Here is a 21,036-nt window from a genome sequence, read left to right on the forward strand (position 1 = left end):
ATAAAATGGAGCAGATGTAGAGTCAGTAAGCCCTTTATTCTGGTTTCATTTCTTCGAGATTTCATGCCCATGAAGTATTTTAAGAATAATGTATGTGTTTCTATTTAACTGTAAAATATTTTAAAATTACTTTCAACAAATTTAATTGTTTTTTTAGAGATAAATCTTTACTAAAATTCTAGATAATAGCTTTAATATCAAAAATAAAATTGTGATATTTTATATCATTTCAGAAAATAAGTATAGAAATTTTTTTCTGAATTAGGAGGAAAAAATCATATAATCATTAAAATATTTGATTCAATACTAATTGGACAATCCTTAAAGAAAATGTAAAATTTCTAAGCATGAGTAAAAGAAAAAAAATCGTGAGGAAAAGAAAATTTACCAAATTATGCTCTTCATGCTAAGTTTTTAAATTTAAATTGGCATTTAAAACATTTAAAAGAGAATAAGTTTAAAGAATCAGTTGCAAGATAGATCCGCAAGCTGAAAAATTTGTGCAGAAATAAAAATGATGAAAAAAATAAAATTTTGCGAAGATTTGTCTTAAATAAGAGGGTTAAGGAAACAAAAGTGACTCGTAGAACATTATATTTAAAATAAAATATAGGAAGAAATCAGACTATAAATATTAAATTTTGAAACAAACCCATTCATTCATGCAAAAATTGATCTTCAAAAGAAGAAATTATATATTTGCATGTAAAATTTAATGAATGTGGAAAATAGAACTGTCTAATATAAATTAATCCTATAATGCAATTTTAAATATTGATATGAAGAATTATTTCACCATACTTATATTTAGTACATTATCTACAATCAGTGTTCGTGCTAATATAGAACGGAAAAAAGGTATTAAGATTCAAAATAAATCTCGTGATTTCCATTTACCTAACATTTAAATCAATAATTTTGGTATACGGAAATATCAACCAAAAGTAATGATGAACGAATTATTATATATCTGCCAAGGAAATATCTTAAAATCACAAATGCTGTACCCATAGAATGAAATCTTTTATACAAATTATTTTTCCTTAATATCTGAATAATTTTGCACAGGAATAAATAAAAATGTGCATAATATTTAATATTTAAGGAAACTTAAAAAAATAATATTATTTCTTTCCTATTTTCTGAGTATAAATTTGTTTCTTACTAATGAACCAAAAAATGATGCAGGAATTCTTGCGCTTTATCCTCGTATTCCCGGATGGTGTCTAAGTAAATTTTATCACCTTTAATTCCAACTGTTATGACAAGATATAATTCAGAAATTTTTCTATTAATTGGCATAAATAGAAAATAACTACAATGGGCCACATTTACTACCATACAACTCATCAGTCTGGACATTCTTTTGGCACAAGAGCCAAGTTTTGTCATGAGGCGACAGACGTATTTATGAAGAATAAATAAAGTAAATGTATAACCTGCATAACATAATAAAGGGTTAAAAAATTTGAAAACTTAGGTGACATTGATATAAAAGTTGCAAAAAAGCCATAGATATTTAATTTGACATTATTTTTTATTTATTTTGTTTGGAATATGAATTCAGCAATTTTATTTTTCATGAAGCAATTTCAATTCACAATTTTCACAAATTTCTACCTTTTTATAACTTCAAAAATAATCTTGAATTAGGGTGACAATAATTTTTTTGTATTGAATACATAGAATCACAAAGATGTATAATATTTTTATGCTAATTATTCGTTACAACTATAAGTGAAATATCTTGTGTAACTTAATTAAAACTAAATTCAATGCAAAGTTGAAAGAAAAAATCATTGTGTAGATGTTTCAGCTCATATTTTTTGAAGAAACAAATAAAAAACTAATGTCTTAAAACGTGCAAAAAATTACGAAAAATGAATGATTTTATATTGCTTGTTTAGATAAATTTCATGGATTATTTTTTTTAATTCGTTTTCACTGCCATTCAAATTTCTCAACATAAAAAGGAATTTAGATAACATTTGAACTCGTGTAAAAATCATTGTTCCTTTACAGAAAATATGTAAAACTCTCACTTTCCTCCAGTTATTTCTGCTTTTAATTTTGTAACATAGAGAAAAATAAAGTAATTTTTAAGATAAATATCTAAAGATTTGCTTTCATATCATGAATGCGTTTTTAAGCGGCATAAAATCATAATATGCATAAAATCATAATATGGTATTTAACAATCTGAGATTTTAGATTAATTATGGACTAATTTAGATTAATATAAAATTTTTCCAAATATTTCTTGATATTTCATTATTGAAGTAGTTTAAAGTATTTGCATGTAAACAGCAAATTAATGAAATAGAAAATTAATTTTTATACTAAATTTTAAAGCATTTTTACTACAGAAGAAATTGATGCCATATCTACTTCATAAAACAATACCTGTATTTCTATATTATAGCTGAAATGCAAATAAAAATCGAATATATTATAAAGAAATAAAATATTTCTATACAAATCTTGAAAATCCTTGAAAAATCTGTCTTCTTAATCGGTTGTTTAGCAAACATTTAACTGAATTAAAAGCTTTCAGGAAAGAAATGATAAAATCTCTTAGTTTCTTTTTAAGAATTAAGAGAGGCATTGAAAGATAAAGCATCTTTTAGAATAAGCATGGTATTTGTAGCATATTAAAGAACAGATACTTTTCGTCTAGTAATCTGAGGACACAAAAAACATTCAAACATTCTTTTTTTATCTAAAGAGACATGGAATAAAGTATAAAAAAAGTATATTGCTATTTCTTTCGCGCACGACTGTTCATTATGTTCTATACACTCCTTAATTCTTTAAAAGGGTATATAATCTCTTAAGAGATTCTACTGTATGAATCAGAAATATTTGGTTTAAGGATTTAGTAGCTTTGAGATTCTTTCAAAGGAAAGATTGCTTAAGATGTTTATATAGATGGAGTTTTCATGTTCACACGATCAATTGCCCCATCTCAAGAGACAATTTCTATCCTTTTTTTTTTATTTTGCTTTTCTTCGCTTTCCATTTTAGAAGTTTTGTAAGCCTTTTTGAAGGGTTTTTTTTTTTTTTTTTTTTTTTTTTTTTTTTGCTTTTACAATGATTTTCGAAACAATGAAAAACAAAAATAAATAGATGCGTAATCTAAGCTACAATACATTATAAAATTTATAATTTGTTCTGAATTATGCATTAGTAATTAAAGATATATCATTCAATATATATTTGAAAAGATTACACGTGATAAAAGATTAAATATAATAACATGTTATAAAATAATTACAAATTCATTATCACTCGTTTGTCGAGTTGAAAGGTACTAAAGAATTTTCTATATTTTTTTCCTCTAAAACTGGCCAAGTAGTCACTGTGACACTAGAGAGAAAAAAATCTTTAGGTTATGTTTAGGACATTACCTCTTTCCAATGAAATCATCAATTTGACAAAGAAACAGTAGTCTTTCGATATCGTTAGTCTCTTTCCTGAAAACTTCGATCAATTTAATTAATTATAAAATTCGAGTAAAAAAATATTACTCATATAAGCTGGTTAAAGTGCATGCTTTTCATTCAGCCTCGCTAGTACTTTCACAAAACAGATAGGAATCATGATTTAAATAACGTTAAAAGAATCGAAATGGTGCATGAAGAATATAATAGGGCAGACTGGAGCAAGATGACGATGACAACAATTGATCCTTTTTAATAAATTCAATTCTTGAGATAACATCTCTTTCGTTGTATATATTATTATAATGGCTTTTTCTTGCATTAATTTTGCACAAATTTTATTTTAGTATATTGAATAGTACTTTTCTATTTTATTTTAATGTATTGAATAGTATTTTTCTATTTTTTATATAAAATTAACATCTTGCCCAGTACTGGGACAAAAAGACAATCCTGATAAAAGTTGAACAGATTTTTATTCTTAGAAAATGCAAAACAGTACTATAATTAATTAAATAACGTTAAGCACATTTGTGGAAGAATATGTAATGAAAGGGTTGTTGAGTTTAAAATTAATGTAATTCAGTTCTTTTTATATAAATAAAAACTTCACATAAATTCCCATCGTTCAGTTTGAGCATGAATTGTCCCCCTCCCATGTTGAGGTTACAACTTTCCATCCTAATTTTCTGATGGAGGGTCAAAATAGATCTTACAACACACAGTGACAGAACTATATGTTCCCATTAACTTGGCTTGAGTGTCAAGAAGAAAAAAATAAATTTCTTAGAAACAAACTTTTTGAATACCGAGCTTCTTGCTTTTGTTGATTAAAATGTTTTTTATGTGCCTGGATTTATTTTGGGACAATCTTGTCTTCCATACGTGAGATTATTAAAATATTAACTTTAGTACCATTCAACTTACAGAATGCTCTGAAACAGTCTGAGGATCATGCTGCTCTAGAAAAATGCAGAAAATAAATAATAATTGAAAATAAACACCATATATAAACAATAAAAAGCATTTGAGATAAGATGACGAACTCTTTAATTTACTGTGGACATCTTGTCCTGAATGAAAGAGTTATAAAACTTTAATATTTTTTTCGCAGAATAAGCTAGAATAAAACATAAATAGCCATTATAAAAAGCGTATTGTCTGAGATAGCCATATATAACAAATAATAATAAAATATATTTCCTGTTAGTCAGCGCTGTCTTACATTGTAGACCTTGAGAATTACTGTATATATGGGAAAATAAAGATCATCTGAAAAACAACGTTGGCCATAGACTTAAAAATTCGAATAAGTGTTTCACAATACGAATTTTTAAATGCACCGGCTTGGAAAGGTAGCAGTATCCATAAGGAAGTGAAGCAAGAGTAATATGGACATAAACTACGTCATTTTTTGGCTTGCCCCCTCATCAGCAAGCTCCGTTTTTTACTTCATTAAAAACTTTTAATAAATAAAAAATATATGAATAAAATCGAAAAAATTTCCGAACGTAAATTTTCAATTCACAAGCCCTTATTTCGAATATTTCCTATAGAATTTACCTGCGCATTCTTTTTGGTGGGGGGCGGTGTCTTTGTGGGAAAATAGTATAAAAATAAATAAAATATCTATTTCTTAATTGCTAAGAATCCTATATCGAGAATAATATACTGAAAATGAATTAGAATCCAAATCTGAAATAAAATTAATTCAAATTTATTTTAAAATAATAATTTTAAAAAATGAAATTTAAGATATTTAAATACATTATTTTAATAAAATTTAAATATATTTTTTACTTTCAAATAAGTGCAAGATAAAGTTTAAATCAAACAAGCAACCTCATATACATTTTTTAAATACTATGAACACAACACAATATTCATAACTTTTATGATTTTTCTTACATTTTCTGGTTGTTATTATTTCGAATATTAGAATTAAAATAAATATTGTTGTTTTTAATAATTCTAATATTATAAAGGATTGCAAGAAATAAAACCTTCTTTTAATATTTATAAATACATGTCCAAAATATTTTATGAATACACATGCGATATTATTGCAATCATAACTCGAATTCAAAACTTATACAATATATTATTTAAGAGTGATTTTTGAAACTGTTTCAAATTTTACATTATCATTCAAAACGATGAAATCTTTTAAACGCAAAAAAATTCCCTTGTTGAAATTTATTTAAAAAACTGAATTAAATATGAAAAAAGATGATCTGATTTTTTAGTACTATTTATTGATGTGTTGTTTACTTTTGCAGAAATTTGTTATTCTATTAGTTTACTCAAAAATATAATAATCTCTTAGACGTTAAGATATGTACGATTTATAATTATGTATCAGAGGTTTATATGCTTAATATAATGAAACGATTAATGAAATTTATATTTTGCATTCTATCTTTTCTTTGTATAATGCATTTGTAGAAATTTTGGTGAATTTTCTCTATTAACATGTTTATTTGAAAATCTGAAAAATCACTTTTCTTATTTAAAAATTCCAATGTTAGTTATCATATAAAAAGTTGTTACTCATTGCTTTAAATGTATTTAATTTTTGTTTAAATTTTATCAATAATTGTTAAGCAATACATATAATTAATTAAAAACTGTTAACTCCTTTTATTAAAATTTTAATCTATAATAATACAACACACGATGAATAATTTTCTTTTCACTCGGGTTTATTAATTTCCAGTTATCAAAAATTAACTTTAATTTATCTGTAATACAATTTGAAAATTAATAAAAGAGACCACATATTAAATTTCACACGATTTGTACAGAGATTCAATTGCATGATTGGCTGATTTTACCTACGCTTAATTAGAACATTTTACCATCTCTCAATTCCTTTTTAATTATAATTTATCTAGTACATATATACATATTTAACTTTATGCTTTTCTTTAATAGTGCAGTGACAAATATACATCACGAAATTATCTTTTTTTTATTTATACAATCAATGCTCTAAGGTTCAGAAAGAAAAATGAAATAAAAAATTTAAATAGAAAACGTTTGAAATATAATTATCTTATTTTTGCATTAAAATGAATAAAAAAACTACGTATTACCTCCAAAATTAGGTCTGAGACGTATGTCATATCCTTCCAAAATAGTTTTGAGTATATCGGTAACGTTGTCCAACTGTGCTGGGGTTTCAACTTGCCGACAACACCTGGCAAAACAAACAATGCGATGAATGAATTTGTGTACTTTCCGTTAACATGTCAGAATGATAAAATAACAGATTTTGCGATGAAATAAGAGTTAAAAGAAACAACATTCTTACCCTGAACTAAGAAACATTAACGTGACCAAAAGCGGAAGTACAGATCGACGACACATTGCAAGGTGCACGTGCGGAGGCTGCAAACAGCATCCTTTTGAGAAGCACTGCTTTCTCTGTGCCCGACTCCCTTTGGAGCCCGTTTGTTGGTTTCCCGGCGATGCGCCTGCGCGTTGCAGCCCAGACGACAGGGAGGACTTGCGGGTTGCTCTTCAGCTTCCTACAATCCCTTGGGAAGTGGGAGTGGAAGATGCTGTGGGAGAGGTCACCCCTAGTAAGGGTTCGCTGGATTTGCATATTGCGAGCAGACTGCAGGAAAGGTATTTAGAGAAACAAGCGCGCCGAGTCATTTCCTTTTCCCTTTCACCTATATATGTAAAGGCATTTTGGAAAGACCAATATGCATTGGTTTTAAAATGCAAAAGGGATTTTTTTTTTCAGCAAAAGGAGGGGGGGGGGGTATTTTCTTTTTCTCTCGTTTGCACTTAAATGCATATTTGCAAGAAAAATAAAAACATTAATCCTGGAATATAGGGCTATTATTCTTATTAAACTGAATGATGCCATGCATAGTTCTGCAGATATATAATTTTATATATAAAATAGTTTTGTTCTTTGTAACGAAACTTTGACAGGAAGGTGAAAAAAATCTATTTAAGCGGTTTTAAAAGTTTATGGAAGATTTTTTACATTGTAGAATGCCTGCCATTTATTTCGTCTTACATTTGCCCAATGTAAGACGAAATGTATGGTGATATATATGATTTGTTATTCAAAAGAAAAAAATACCCCAACAAACTTTCGTTTCTTATTGAAAGATGCATTTCTTCTTATTATAAATTTACATATTAATATTTAAAACAGTTTGGCACAATAATTTCATAAATGGCAAAGCAAATAATGAAAATCTTAGTCGAATCGAAATGATCATGTGAATTATGCATTCATCAACCCTAAATTAAGAAATGCATCTAAATTTTGAAATATTAGACATCACAAACCTAATTTGAAAAGTTAGCATTGTATACTACGATGTCTGTAAAATTCGCGATTTCTAACAAATAAAGGCCTATTAATATGCTTTAAAATTAAAAGACTGCTTGAATATTATCAAAGTTTGAAATGATTGGTATAAAATCACATGCTTACAATTTTTACTAAAATTTCAATTAATACTTATTATAATTTTAGTACTTTAATTGCATGTCTTCTAGGACATTATGCCTTCAATTCTCTTGACAGATTTGTACATAAATGTGCTTTCTTTTCCTGTGATCTCTATTTCCCGATTATTATTTTTCGCAAGAGATTTACAATAGCTTTGTAAAGGGAAAATTTTAAGCAAACTAGACTTTGAATTTCATATTCTCATTTTCATGCATTTTAGAAGTTCTCAATGGCGAAACAATCCATTTTATCTGACAAAGATTAGGCATGTTTCAAAATATAGATCATATATTTAAATGAAACTGCTTTTTCCCTTCGAACATAGGGAAGAGTATTTCATATTGCTTATGGACCCTGAATTTCAACGTTGATGTTTTTAGTTATACAGGGTGGTTACAATTAAACTTCCCCTATAAACAGCATCATACAACGCAAACGGGTGAACAGATTGCAACGAACTTTGGTATATAGACTATACACGAGATGCGCTCACTGAATTCGAAAAAAAAAGAAAAATAGTTCCAAAATGTCCAACAGAGGGCGTCTTTTCTGGAAAAACATTGTGTTAAAATTAAGCACAATGAACGACCAAAACGGAATGCAGAAACAAAATTAGTATTTATTGACTAGTTTTTGCTCACCTTGTCATCGAACCACATTAAATAACAATACGCTATTTGAGAGATTTCAATTTTGAATACATTTTTTTTGGATACAAAGAAAACTATAACATCATTGTATCAAAATCATGAGTTTCTTGGTTTTATATTTCTCAAAAAAAACCTCTTAAAAATTTCATTTTAATGCATATATTTGAATACGTTTCCACCTCATCTGGCAATGGTAAAAATTGCTTGAATGAAAGAATTTCTGCATCAAAAATACAAACATATGCAATTTTCTTTGCTTACAAAATTAAAGAATACTTTAAATCCTAAATATTTAAAAAATTAATTTTGCTTTTTTTAACTCATACCATAAATCATACATTTTTAAAACATTTACATTTAAAAAAATACATTTTTAAACTATAAATTATATTAATATATCAATGATCATTTGTTTTGAAATATTTCAAAAATTTACTTCAAGAAAGCAAACCCTTGTAAAAATGAATGTTCTGCCTTGTCGAACAAACAGCCCTGCATGAAGTTATTTGCATAGCAATTGGGAAGACGAAATAATATTTTCGAAAACACTATTCATGAGATTTTCCAACATTTCAGTATGCAATGCCCAATTGGCGTACATATCAAACTAAATCTAGTTATTTGTAAGTTTCATTATACTGAATCAAAATAGACCAAACTTAAATAACAGTAGGTAGAATGCATGAAAAATACCCTTTCTTCCAAAGAACTAAGATGTGAATAAAACAATGCAAATAAAGATTAAGTAAGAAAACAACATGTCAGCAGATGCAAAAATGGGAGTAGAATATGTGATTTCACAATTTACTTATCATGTCTGAAATTGTTTCACTGATTCGTATAATGTATCGCCCAAAATCCCATCCGACCTTCTCCTGAAGTGTTCAGAAATTGCATTTTTTTCTCAATCCGAATTTTTCATTCCAATAACTGTGAGGCTAAATTCGGAATTCGGGTTATTTTTCCTGACAGAAAGTCGTTTTATTGATTGGAAGTTTACGAGTGAAGCTTCTTTTTTTTAATGCGGTAAAATATCTTCATGTTATAAATTTTACGGATTTAAATCAGTAACGTAAGTGTTAACAAACGGAATATGCGAAGAAAACTGAAGTAAATACTTTATAAGTTCATTAGAAGATTCTTTATAATAGTAAGGAATATTAGAAATATATCATATTCTTCATAAGTCGATTTAATTCAATTTTCTCGTGTGTTTTTTTTTGATCGGTTTTTTATGTTCCATACATATTATTTACCAAAATTTACTACTTCTTAAATGTACTGTTATACTACTTATCATCAAGTGCGCGTTTGTCATAATATATTTCTTGACATTTGTTCTTGAATGATGTCAAGTAACAGATGCTATTGTCACAATTTCAATGATGTTTCACATATTTTTTTGTGTTAGACAAATAAACCCCGAATGTCTGACAGTTTATCACTTTATCTATACTTTTCATCATTACAATAATGTCAAATTTGATTTTGATGTAAAGACCAGCCAATTTATTTCTCAATTTAATCAAACTAGAAAATCAAGTATACCTTAAAAGAACGAAATATATGGAATTTACGAACAATATAAATAATTTCTTTAAAAATGCAAGAATCAGACTCTTAATGCTGATTTTCTGTTACTATCATATATATTCTGAATTTTAAAACAATACGTTTAAAAGTATGAAAATTTAATTTGTTATGTAATATATCATATATTTAAACAATTTACTTTCATGGAAAGTATGTATTTGAGACTCCATACATTTCCGAATGAGCCATAATTATTAAATATTAAAAAAAAACAAGCAATGAAGTAATATAGAAGCAATCTCTGTTATTAAAATTTTATTTTTAATTTAATTTTTAATAATAATAACATATATGGAATTCTTAAATTGGTTTAATATAGTAAAATGAGGAATCTTTTTGGCGATTTTTTTCTCGCTTAACGTAACATTTAGAAGCCATATAATGTATTTACAAAACGCTTATCTTAATAATATTTATAACAAGTAAACATTTGATTTATTTGTAAACCGAATTAATGAGCATCAATTGCTAAAATAAAAAAAAACGCCATTCAGGAAAAAAAATCCTATGAGCTGGATGCTATGACAAAAATAATGAAATTAATTATAATATTTACAATAAATTACACTTGTATTTATAATAAGCAAACTACATAGTCAAAAAATGTTTCTGATAATTTCCTTATAATAAATCAACTCTTAATTTAAGGAAATGCTCCAATTTCCTGTTTCCCTTGTAAATTCTCTCAAAGCACTATGATAAAACTATTTGCATAAAATACTATTTGTATAAAATGTAATTGCATAAAATACTATTTGCATCAAATGAAATTTGCATAAAATACGATTTGCCTAAAATGTAATTTGCATAAAATACTATTGCATAAAAAATAATTCGATATCAAATGATATATATTGAAACTGATCTGGAATAAACAATGATCCTTCCTACTCCCCCGCTAAAAAATTAGGGACCTTGGACAAGGCCATGAGCATCGCGAGTGCACGAATTTTTATTTTTCTAATTTCACGCATCAGCTTTTGTGCTTCGTAATATAGAAAAGAAAAGAGATTATGTGTTTTTAACTTCTATTTGCAGAATGATTAAAACGAAAATTTCACACAATATTAAAATTTTAATAACAATATTACAAAATAAATTTCATTTATCTACGTTGTTTCAATTTTGAGTTATCACGCTTACATGCATGTAAATGTACAAGTTGACATGTATTTGTAGGATATGGTTCAACATTTGAAGCAAATCTATATTTTGATTCTAACCCTCTTTACTAAATTTTACCGATCTCGTTCTTTTAGTTTTAAATCATCGATTCGATTTGCCACCGAGCCGACAAACTTCCTCTCAAAAGATTTCGTTCAAAAATTGATAGAAATCTACAAAGTAGGTGTCAAGACCACACACCAAATTTCATCAGTCAGTTTCTTATTATATTGACAAAAAGATAGACATAATTCCAAAAAATATCTTTTTGCGAATTTGAAAAAGTGGGAAATTTGTCAAATGCTCAAATGAATTTTGTGACGTTTAGGATGCTTTCTATTTGTATACATCGTACTACTCGAGAAAATAAAAGTAACTAAAAACTATGATTCGTTATCTATTCAGCGCCATGACATGAAGTTTATACAATTAAAAAAAATTGGGAAAAATTGATTGATTTCTATCTCCATTTAATGTTCAAAGAAAGAAGCAAAAAAGCGTAAGCATACTTAGACCATTTATTAAATAATAAGTATCAGATTGTAACTTCAATGCGAAGAGGCAAAATATGTGTTATGGTCAATTATTGCTGCAGCGTTGAGTATTAATTTAGCTAGCTAAACACTCTGCTTTGAAGCCTTCAACGGCTATTTTGAAATGAGTTCTATAATCCGATTAGTGATCAAATAATATGGGCGACAACAGATTGCCCAACTCCTATGCCACATTAACGTAGAAAGTGCATGACTCTCGATGAAAAGTCTGCATGCGAGGCTGATAGTTGCTGGAATCGACTTTTAAAACTTTCGATCTTAGTGGCTAATGCATTTCTGGAATCTCTCCCTGTAAATTGTACCTTTGACAAGGTAAGATTCGCTTTTAATCCTGTGAGTGCTATCGAGACGAAAAGTGAAGCCAGTCGAATCTAATAAACTGAAAATCATACTTTTGATCCCAAAATTTCAAGAATTTCTAAAATGTTGAGGAATATTTAATTTATTATTTAAAGTTTTAATATTTCACAACTCTTTATACCGTTTGTTGGATAATGTTAGATTTAAATGTCTCTTTACATGTTCTTTATTCCGGAGAAAATGCTCACTAAAATTCAAGATTTTAAGTTCAAAAATTCTAGAATTTTCATAATTCATATTTTCGCCTTTCCAACCTCGCGAAGATGTGGAATTGAAAAATTAAGATTCCCTTTGCTAATGAGTTGAAATGATGAATTTCGGCGTTAAATATCAAGATTTCAACCTCTGCTTCAAAGTTTCAACCTTTGTTTCCTGTTTCATTCCCTTTGAAAAGAGTTGTCAATTTTTAATTCATAGATAGTTCTTTGTCTTCTGAAACGTGCGTGTCATATTTGTTTTCAGGGGGTGAATAAGTTTAGGGAATTCAAACAGACTTTCAGTTATAGTTCAGTTCTCATGTCATCTTTTAATGCCAAATTGCACGCTAGGAATATTGGTACTTTATCTCAAATAAGTACCAATTTCTATTATAATGTGCAAGGTGCTTTTATGAACCCCTTAAATGACGTGTTCTTTGATTATAGGAGCATTGAAATATCACTTCTGAATCTTATGAAATATTATATTAATTTAATTGAATCAGTAGGATAGCAAATTTATGGTACTTAAGATAACATGAATTAAGGAAAAACACAAAACATTTACATACTATTATACATCTCTACTTTTTTATGCTTGTAAAGAGGGAATATGTATAGTAATTAATTTTTCACTCTCTTCTTAATGTGTTAAAATTCACAATTTTTCAGTTTATAACTTCTTGTTAATAAAAGAGTATTATGATATTATCAGAACTAGAATTTCAGCTAATTGCTTACTTTAACGTTGATATGATACGTATGACTTAACCAAGTTGTTATTTTATGACAAAAAATATCCAAAGTTCATAGTATTTGTATTAATGAATTAAACACTAAATCGCAGAAAGTTATTTAAAAATTTATAATTGTTTTCTAAATAAAATGTTAGCAAAATTCAGTTAAAAATGACAGGAATAAATGTGATTTTATTACATTTATTTCACTTCAAAATGCATTTGATATGTAACTCGCACTATATCAGGAATTTTATGTCTTTCTTTATGATTAACTGAAATTCCTGATATTTGATATTTACCTCTTAGTTATTAGTTTTTTGTTTGTTTAATTAAATGATGTTTTCTGTTATTAATGCAAAAGCGGATGTAATAAGAATTTTAACTTTTCCAACAACATGATAATCTAGTTGAAGCTTACTCATGATAGAAAATAAAATGGCAAATATAATTACCACGCATCGCAACTGTACATGTATTGACTGTTTTTATCACTATTGTCATAGATTAATTTCCCATTTGTGCACACAAAGATCAATGTTTTTGCAAAAAGAATGGTAGATATTAAATTGTAAGAATATCGATGTAATTTGTACTTCGCAATAATTTCGTCAAAATTATAAAATTGCTATAGTCAGTAAAAGCTCGTTTTTTAATTAATACAAAAATTGAATCAAACTCATTATAACGGACAACTTCTATATTGAAAGATTATTGGTAGCTGAAATTACATAGAGGTTAGGGGATGAAAATTGCCTTTCAATTCTTTTAGATCGTGAAACCTTGTTGGGAAGCTCTCATCAATTACATTTTCTTCCATGTTCTTTCATCTTCAAAACTCCAACGCTTATGAAATTGGCTTTGGAATTAGAGAACGGAATAAAAATTTCTTTTCTTTATAACCCCTTTCGATTTAGTTCAGAAAATTTAAGAATTTATTTTCATATGCAACAAAAAAATCTGCATTTCAACTTGCAGAGAGGAAATGTTTATAAATATAAAATTCCCTTTGAAAATATGTTTTCAAATATAAAATTTATGTTGAAAAAGATTATAAGTTTCATTTTTTTTTTTTATAAAAACTAAGAAGAAATAAATGGTTAAAACTTTAAAACTGGAATTATGACATGAACTATAAGGTAACTTTCAGTTTTAAAGTTGACATATTAATTTTATATATTAAAAACAAATGGTAGGTCAAGACCAAATTTCCAATAACAGACACAGGTGACGGAATACTTTCCAGGCCCTTGAGGAGTGCTTTCCTCAAAGAAAAAGGGGCAAAGAAGGAAATCAGCAGTAAAGCTACACGATATACTAATGAAATCGGAAAGCAGAGGCTTTTCATGCACAATGTTAGGATATGCATTACATCATATGAGAGAGTTTGGTATTCACTGCTCCTTCCAAAGTAAAATGCGTTTCAACCGATGACAAGATGTTCCAAGGCCATGCATTTTGTCAATAGCTATTCTGGCCTAAAATTGGTGAATAAAATCTTTCTAATGTTCCGGGCTTTGAGGGCATAGTATTGTATGAATGCCGCCTTAAAATGATCGCAGAACTTTTTGAACCGTAGACCACGGCAGAGACAAACCACATGGTATCTTTCGAGAACATTTAGGAGAACATTGAGAGTCGGATGCTCTTTCAATCACATCAATAGTGACTTCTTCCATACTTCAGTTAAAATATATGTCCGTTTTCTTCCTGGAAGTACACGCAATTTCTTCAAATTTAGTAATCATGTTTTTCAATCCATTCTTCAACATAAGCATTTTCGCAAGCCTATCAAGCAATCTTCACACTGCAGCTAAACCTATACTATAGTTCTGGTGAAACAATTTGAGCAGTAAAGCTCAATCTTTCTTCTGTAATCGCATGGTGAAGAATGATTTTATGGCATTGACTACTGGCATTTTTAACCATTTTTAATTTGCATAATGACCTTTCTACATTTAATGAAAAACATGATCTAGTGTTCAAAATTTGAATTATTATTATTATTTGCTTTATTAGTTTTTATTTATTAGTTTCTGTTTCAACATAATCTAGTCCCACGGGTCACTTCATAACTGAGGATGAAAAGCTTCCAGAATGGTGGTTGGTTCTCGCCACCCTTGTGGATACAAGAAAGGGTGGGAGTCTGGCTTCTTCCACTGATTACGAGACGTACTTCCTTAGGAAGGAGTAAACCTTGGCTAGTGATGGCGCTTAGGACTCAACCACCGGTCCCGCAAGTGTTATTGTTGCGGTGGTCAATTCATTCAAGTTTTTACGGGTGCATTCGGGCATGTCGGAGTAGTCATTTTGTGATTTCCCCATGATCTATATAAAGCATGAACCAAATTCCAATGATGTAAGTCAACCAAAACGGTTCTACAAAGATCTGAGTAGGGTCACGCCCTGAGTAGGTTAATTATAAACGCCCTAATTTTGCCATGAACCTTTCTTTTCAATAGAAACCATATCTCTTATGCGTCAGTAGGTTTTAATATTAGCTAAAACTATAAAAAAGAAAAAAGAAAATTAAGCTACTTAAACATTTTTTTCTATACTAAATTAGCTTAGTAAAATTCTGAAAATATGAATTAATTACTCTACTCAAGCATGAATTAATTTTACCCAAACATTTTTTAATCACCATAACCCTAAGTACATAATATTTTATCCCATTTTGTTCTTTTCCGGATTGAAAGACAGATCTAAAAAAGATCCTATTAAATATGTATACTCATTAGACTGGGGAAAGATTTTCGACATTCTAATCGGCGGTACTCTCCTCTTGATAAAGATAGATTATTCATGAAGATACTTTTTTCTCTTTGTTGAATCTCAGCACTAAAAAAGATTTCTCCTTTTTTTACATTTGAAGGCTAAATTTCTCCAAAAGATGGTTAATATTTCTCTTGTCAACACTCACTTTGATGAATTATGTGCTCTATTAGAAATGGGTCAGAAAATTATATTTTAATATTAAATTTTCATAAGAAAAGAGAAAGAATTTCATCATTTCAGCCATTAAATCGTCATTTTATTTAAGATTATCGAAATAAAGGTATGTAGATATTGTTGTTTGCCATATATTTTTTAAAAGTTTGGCGCTTGTGATGCATTCTATAAAAGAAATAAATCTATTTTTTTCAAGCATATGAACTGATTTTCAAAAGTAATTGGTATAAGGACAATATATATATATATATATATATATATATATATATATATATATATATATATATATTAGTTCTGCATAAATACATTGGCGTAAAAGCTTGTTTATGAGCTTAAGAGGAGTGAAAACTATTAGACGTATAATTGTAAAAAAGGATGAGAGAATATATAATATTTTTAATATTGTTTCGGTTAAAAAAAATTTTAGATAATAGAATTTTTTTAATATTGAAATTGGGATTCAGATATATTTTGTTTATGTATATAGTAATCTATAACTTACTTAAAATAAATTGTTTCAATTTGATCATAATAATTCCACTTTTTGCTATACGAAGATAAATTATTTTCATAGAAATTATTATAAAATTAATCTTAGTTACTAACATGTTTGTAATTATATTTCCTTTACTATGCAACAATAGTGATTCCCTGTTCTGATTACATAGAAAATTATGAATTTATAATATTTCTTGTGTGTGATTTTAAAACTAAGATACATTAATGCCCAGATTATGTTTCTATAAAAGATGGAAAAATATTAAAAAAAAAACTATTGAATATAACGGCAATGAAATCATTTCCTTTTCTCTCTATCTTTTTTAATGTAAACACAAAGTGCATCCTCATAATTTTTTAAATGCCTTATTACAACACGAAATTAAAATAATGTTGGAGTGAAAAGTGAAAAAAAAGGAAATTGAGTTGAGGAAAAGATAAATTGAATGATTTTTAATGCAATTTCAAAGTAACCAGATAGTAGAATTTTTTAGATTTTAATTTATAATTCCTTATTATAAATATTATGGAGCCTTAAAAACATTTGTTTTGCAAATTCATTACTAGATGATATCGCACTCATGGGTTCAAAATTTAATTTAATTAATTGAATAACTGATAATTAAATGTTGAAAACCATAATATAATGTATAGTCAATGATAATATAGAAAACTGTGTAAAAATTCAAAACTCTATCTCATATGAAAGTGAATACAAATTGATTAGAATCTTCCGTCTTTACAAACTAATTAATTAAAAGCATGAAATTTATAAACATTAAAATGCTTAAAAAGGATCGAAAAAGAAGAAAACGAGACGAGACAGGGTAAATACCAAAAGAAATAAGAAATAAAATATATGATAATAAGCAATGCGTTGAAACAAAACAAAACTTGAAAAAATAATAATGAAGGAATATCAAGAGATATCGTTGGTTAGGTCAGGAAAATAAATTATTCACAAAAATTACGGGATATTTTGAAATGATTATATAGCTATTAAAAAATATTATTTAACCTGTTTTATGCTTGTAAAGATGGAATTTTATTATATATTCTAGACTCGCTTCCTACAGCACTAGAATTTTGATATTTTGTACATTGACATAATTTTGATAGCAATGCACTGTTTTAATATTTTCAGATCTTAATTGTTAATTAAATCGATTAATTTAAGTGAATTTTGATTCCTTAATAATAGAGCCATCTTGCAATGAATTTAGAAAATATTGATTACAAGATTCCATTATAATTATAATAATGAATTATACGTTAAAATGTTTTAAAAATTAAATTAAAAAAATCTAATTTTTGGCATATTAAAAGAAATGTATTTTAACAAATTTTTATTCAATTTTTTTTATCTAACAAGATACCTGAATACTTAATAATTACCGTGAAATATTCATTTCAATACGATGGATTCGTGTATGCATATCTGTAATATAAAGGAAGTAGGAAATTGCCGCTCTTTCTTCTAGTAAGAAGGCTAACCTCAGTCATCTCTTGCTATTGCGGTATGACTCAGCTCTTTTCTGCGATGTATTCAGATGACGGTTTATATTATTCAAGCTGTTGTTAATGATTTTTATATTAGACCAACTTCAAAACATTCTATGAGTTGATGCTTGGCATTCGCGCTAATTAAATTACAGGACTTTCCCTGGTCTCGAAAGAGCAAAGCAATGTATACGGTCATTTTCACTTATTATTGAATTTTTTTAAAATAGTCGAATAACTTTCTTTGAACTACCGTTTGTTTTGTTAATGTTTTTGTTCATCAAAATAAAAGAGCTAAAAATATGGAAATCGCATCAATATATATATATATATATTATTTTCAAATTATAATAAGGTATCCACTAATGTTTGTGAGAGGTTTTTTAAATTACTTTTAACCCCCAAAGTTACGTTTTCTTTACACTAACATTTTAATATTAAACCGAAACAGAAACCTCCTAAATAACGTATAAAGATAACTCAAGCAATTTTTGTGTAAAATAAAAAACACAATAAAAACTTTAAAAAACGGGAACTAAAAGTTAATATATATTTGACAAGACAATGCATCATTTATATTAAAACACAAATATATCATTGAGACCGGATTCTTTTTAAGAGACCATTTTCCTGTGAGTTCGTATATATCCATTCGAACAGTCATCCTCAAGCGCAGCTCAACGAGAAGATTAAAATTGTATTGGATTTTCTGTTTTAAAAAGTGAAAAACTTATCGATAAAATGATGAGAAATATCTAATTTCAAACCAGTAAAATTCCATTCTCGAAGCCATGATCGTACCTCAAGATTACTATTTTAGGAGACAACTTTTTAGGCAAATGCGTGAAAGGTTATCATAGAAAATAAATATATTTTTTTAAAAAGTCTTTTTTTTTTAATATTTTTTTCAAGGAAAAAGTTTATTCTTTTATTTTTTATTGCAATATGTTATAAAATGACTGATCGAACTTAATTTATATACACTCGAAAATTCAAGCAAACGGGCTAGTTTACTGATTAGTTAAAATTTAATATAGTTAGGATTATGTGTAAAAATAAGTCAAAAGGCACTATTATTATGGTATTTCTACACATTTTATGAAAATGTTTAAAGATTAAAATGTTTACATTGTAAAAGGAATGAAAAAGCAACCGAGTTACCTATTTTTCACAGAGGGCGCTTTGGCAGGGAAAGAATGGAGTGCGTCCAATCGTAAAGTGAAGACAGACGAAAGAGGAGGGTGGACGATTTGTCAAAAAAGATTCTGTCTGTTTAAGGGCCTTGCGTGAAAATTCGGGCGAAGTCTATGGATTTTGAAAATCAATATTTTATGTAAGAAGGAATATCATAATAGAGATCGCTATTGCTTATAGGAATTTGTGGTCGTGAAATAAATGAAGTAATATTAACAGAATATTATAGTATGCATATTCTGTTCCAGCAAATAAAAATTACAACACTGTATTTAATTGTATCATTTTAAGTTGATTTGAATTTTTTCTCTGCCTCCAAGATTAATCCGCAAATAATTTTTGTATTTTGATTTTTTTTTTTTTTTTTTCAAATTCAGAAAGTTAACTACCTGTTGAATTTTTTTTATTTATTTATTTTAACGGAGCAAACTTCAGAGAAAGAAATGTGCAACTCTATTATTGAATACATATGTAATTATGATGTCAGAACTTCGCGTTATCTTATAGTGGCATTGAGAAATTAGTTACTTGGGCTAGAATTTTATGCTGTGCGCTCAATAATGAATGTTTGCATCATTTGTATTTTTAGGTTATATAAAATTAATTGAATAATTTAATAATCCATTAATAAAACTATTAAAATTCATTTGAAATTGACAAAATTTTATGAATGAATTGTAATTAACAACAAATAATTAAATTTAATCAATTTGGATCACAAAATGGGAATTTAGATAACAGCAATAATAAAGATTGTATTATTGTTCCCTCATTCATTGTACATATCTGAAAATGTTCATCAAATATATTGTAAGGCTGATAAAAGCCACTTTGTAAGTCATAGATGAATATGCGTTCGTATTTATTTGGGTGAACTATCAAACTAAGAATGAATTAGACTTTTATCTAGTATATTGAGTTTTTATATCAATGAGTCCAGCCAAAACTATGCATTGAGAAAACTGATATTAAAGAATCATTCGTTCAATTTAAAGACTTCACGAAATTTATTTTCGAATAGAAATATCTTTAATGTATTTCAAAATCATTTATTTCTTTATTGATTAATTCCTATTTTACTTATTGCATCATTTAATCGTTTAAGAATTATTCAACAAAGAAGAAACACTGAGCAGTTCATGAATTATTAAAAAAAGTAAAATCACTGAAAAATTAATATAAACAATTTTATATGCTTAATTCCTGTATATATGGATAAAAGAGCTCTGAAATAAATATAAAATTAATATTTTATATGCACTCCCTGGTTACGAAAAATCAGATCTTATGTAACTTTCCGAACGAAGAAATAAAATAAAGTAATTTTACTTTACTTTAATTAAATGTGCTAAAATTTCCTTATATTAATATAAAATGCATATATCTTTATTGAAAATATTGAGTAAAAGCAAGTGAACATACAAAAACGTTCAAATAGTTTAATTATTTTTATAAAGCATCTGTCCTTGAAAAGAATATCTGTTTTGATTTTCATTTCAGGCTTAGTTTCAATTATGTTATGGAATTTTAAATTATTTTTCTAGAATTCAAATTATTTCCTGTCTTTAGCTCATTAATATCATAGTTTATAGAATCCATTTTTAATATAAGGAATATAATAATTCCTTATATTAAAAATATATTTATTCCTTATAATGTTCCTTATAATTTTAATTGTAAGGAACAAATTATTATGAATTATTTTGTCTAATCAACAAAC

General features: G+C 27.3%; 1 protein-coding gene across 1 annotated transcript in view; it reads right to left on the reverse strand.

The window, feature by feature from the left end:
* LOC129960455 (gamma-aminobutyric acid receptor subunit beta-like) overlaps nt 1–6,835 on the reverse strand; it is an 89,661-nt gene extending 82,826 nt beyond the window's left edge. The window contains exons 1-2 of the mRNA XM_056073902.1: nt 6,754–6,835; nt 6,536–6,639 (exon numbers count right to left, since the gene is read on the reverse strand). Of these exons, the coding sequence (XP_055929877.1) occupies nt 6,536–6,639; nt 6,754–6,809 (160 nt within the window). The 5' untranslated portion in view covers nt 6,810–6,835. The remainder of the gene's footprint in view (nt 1–6,535; nt 6,640–6,753) is intronic.
* Between the last annotated feature and the right edge of the window lie 14,201 nt (nt 6,836–21,036).

The sequence above is a fragment of the Argiope bruennichi genome, chromosome X2 (assembly GCF_947563725.1).
Source record: "Argiope bruennichi chromosome X2, qqArgBrue1.1, whole genome shotgun sequence".
NCBI lineage: Eukaryota > Metazoa > Arthropoda > Arachnida > Araneae > Araneidae > Argiope > Argiope bruennichi.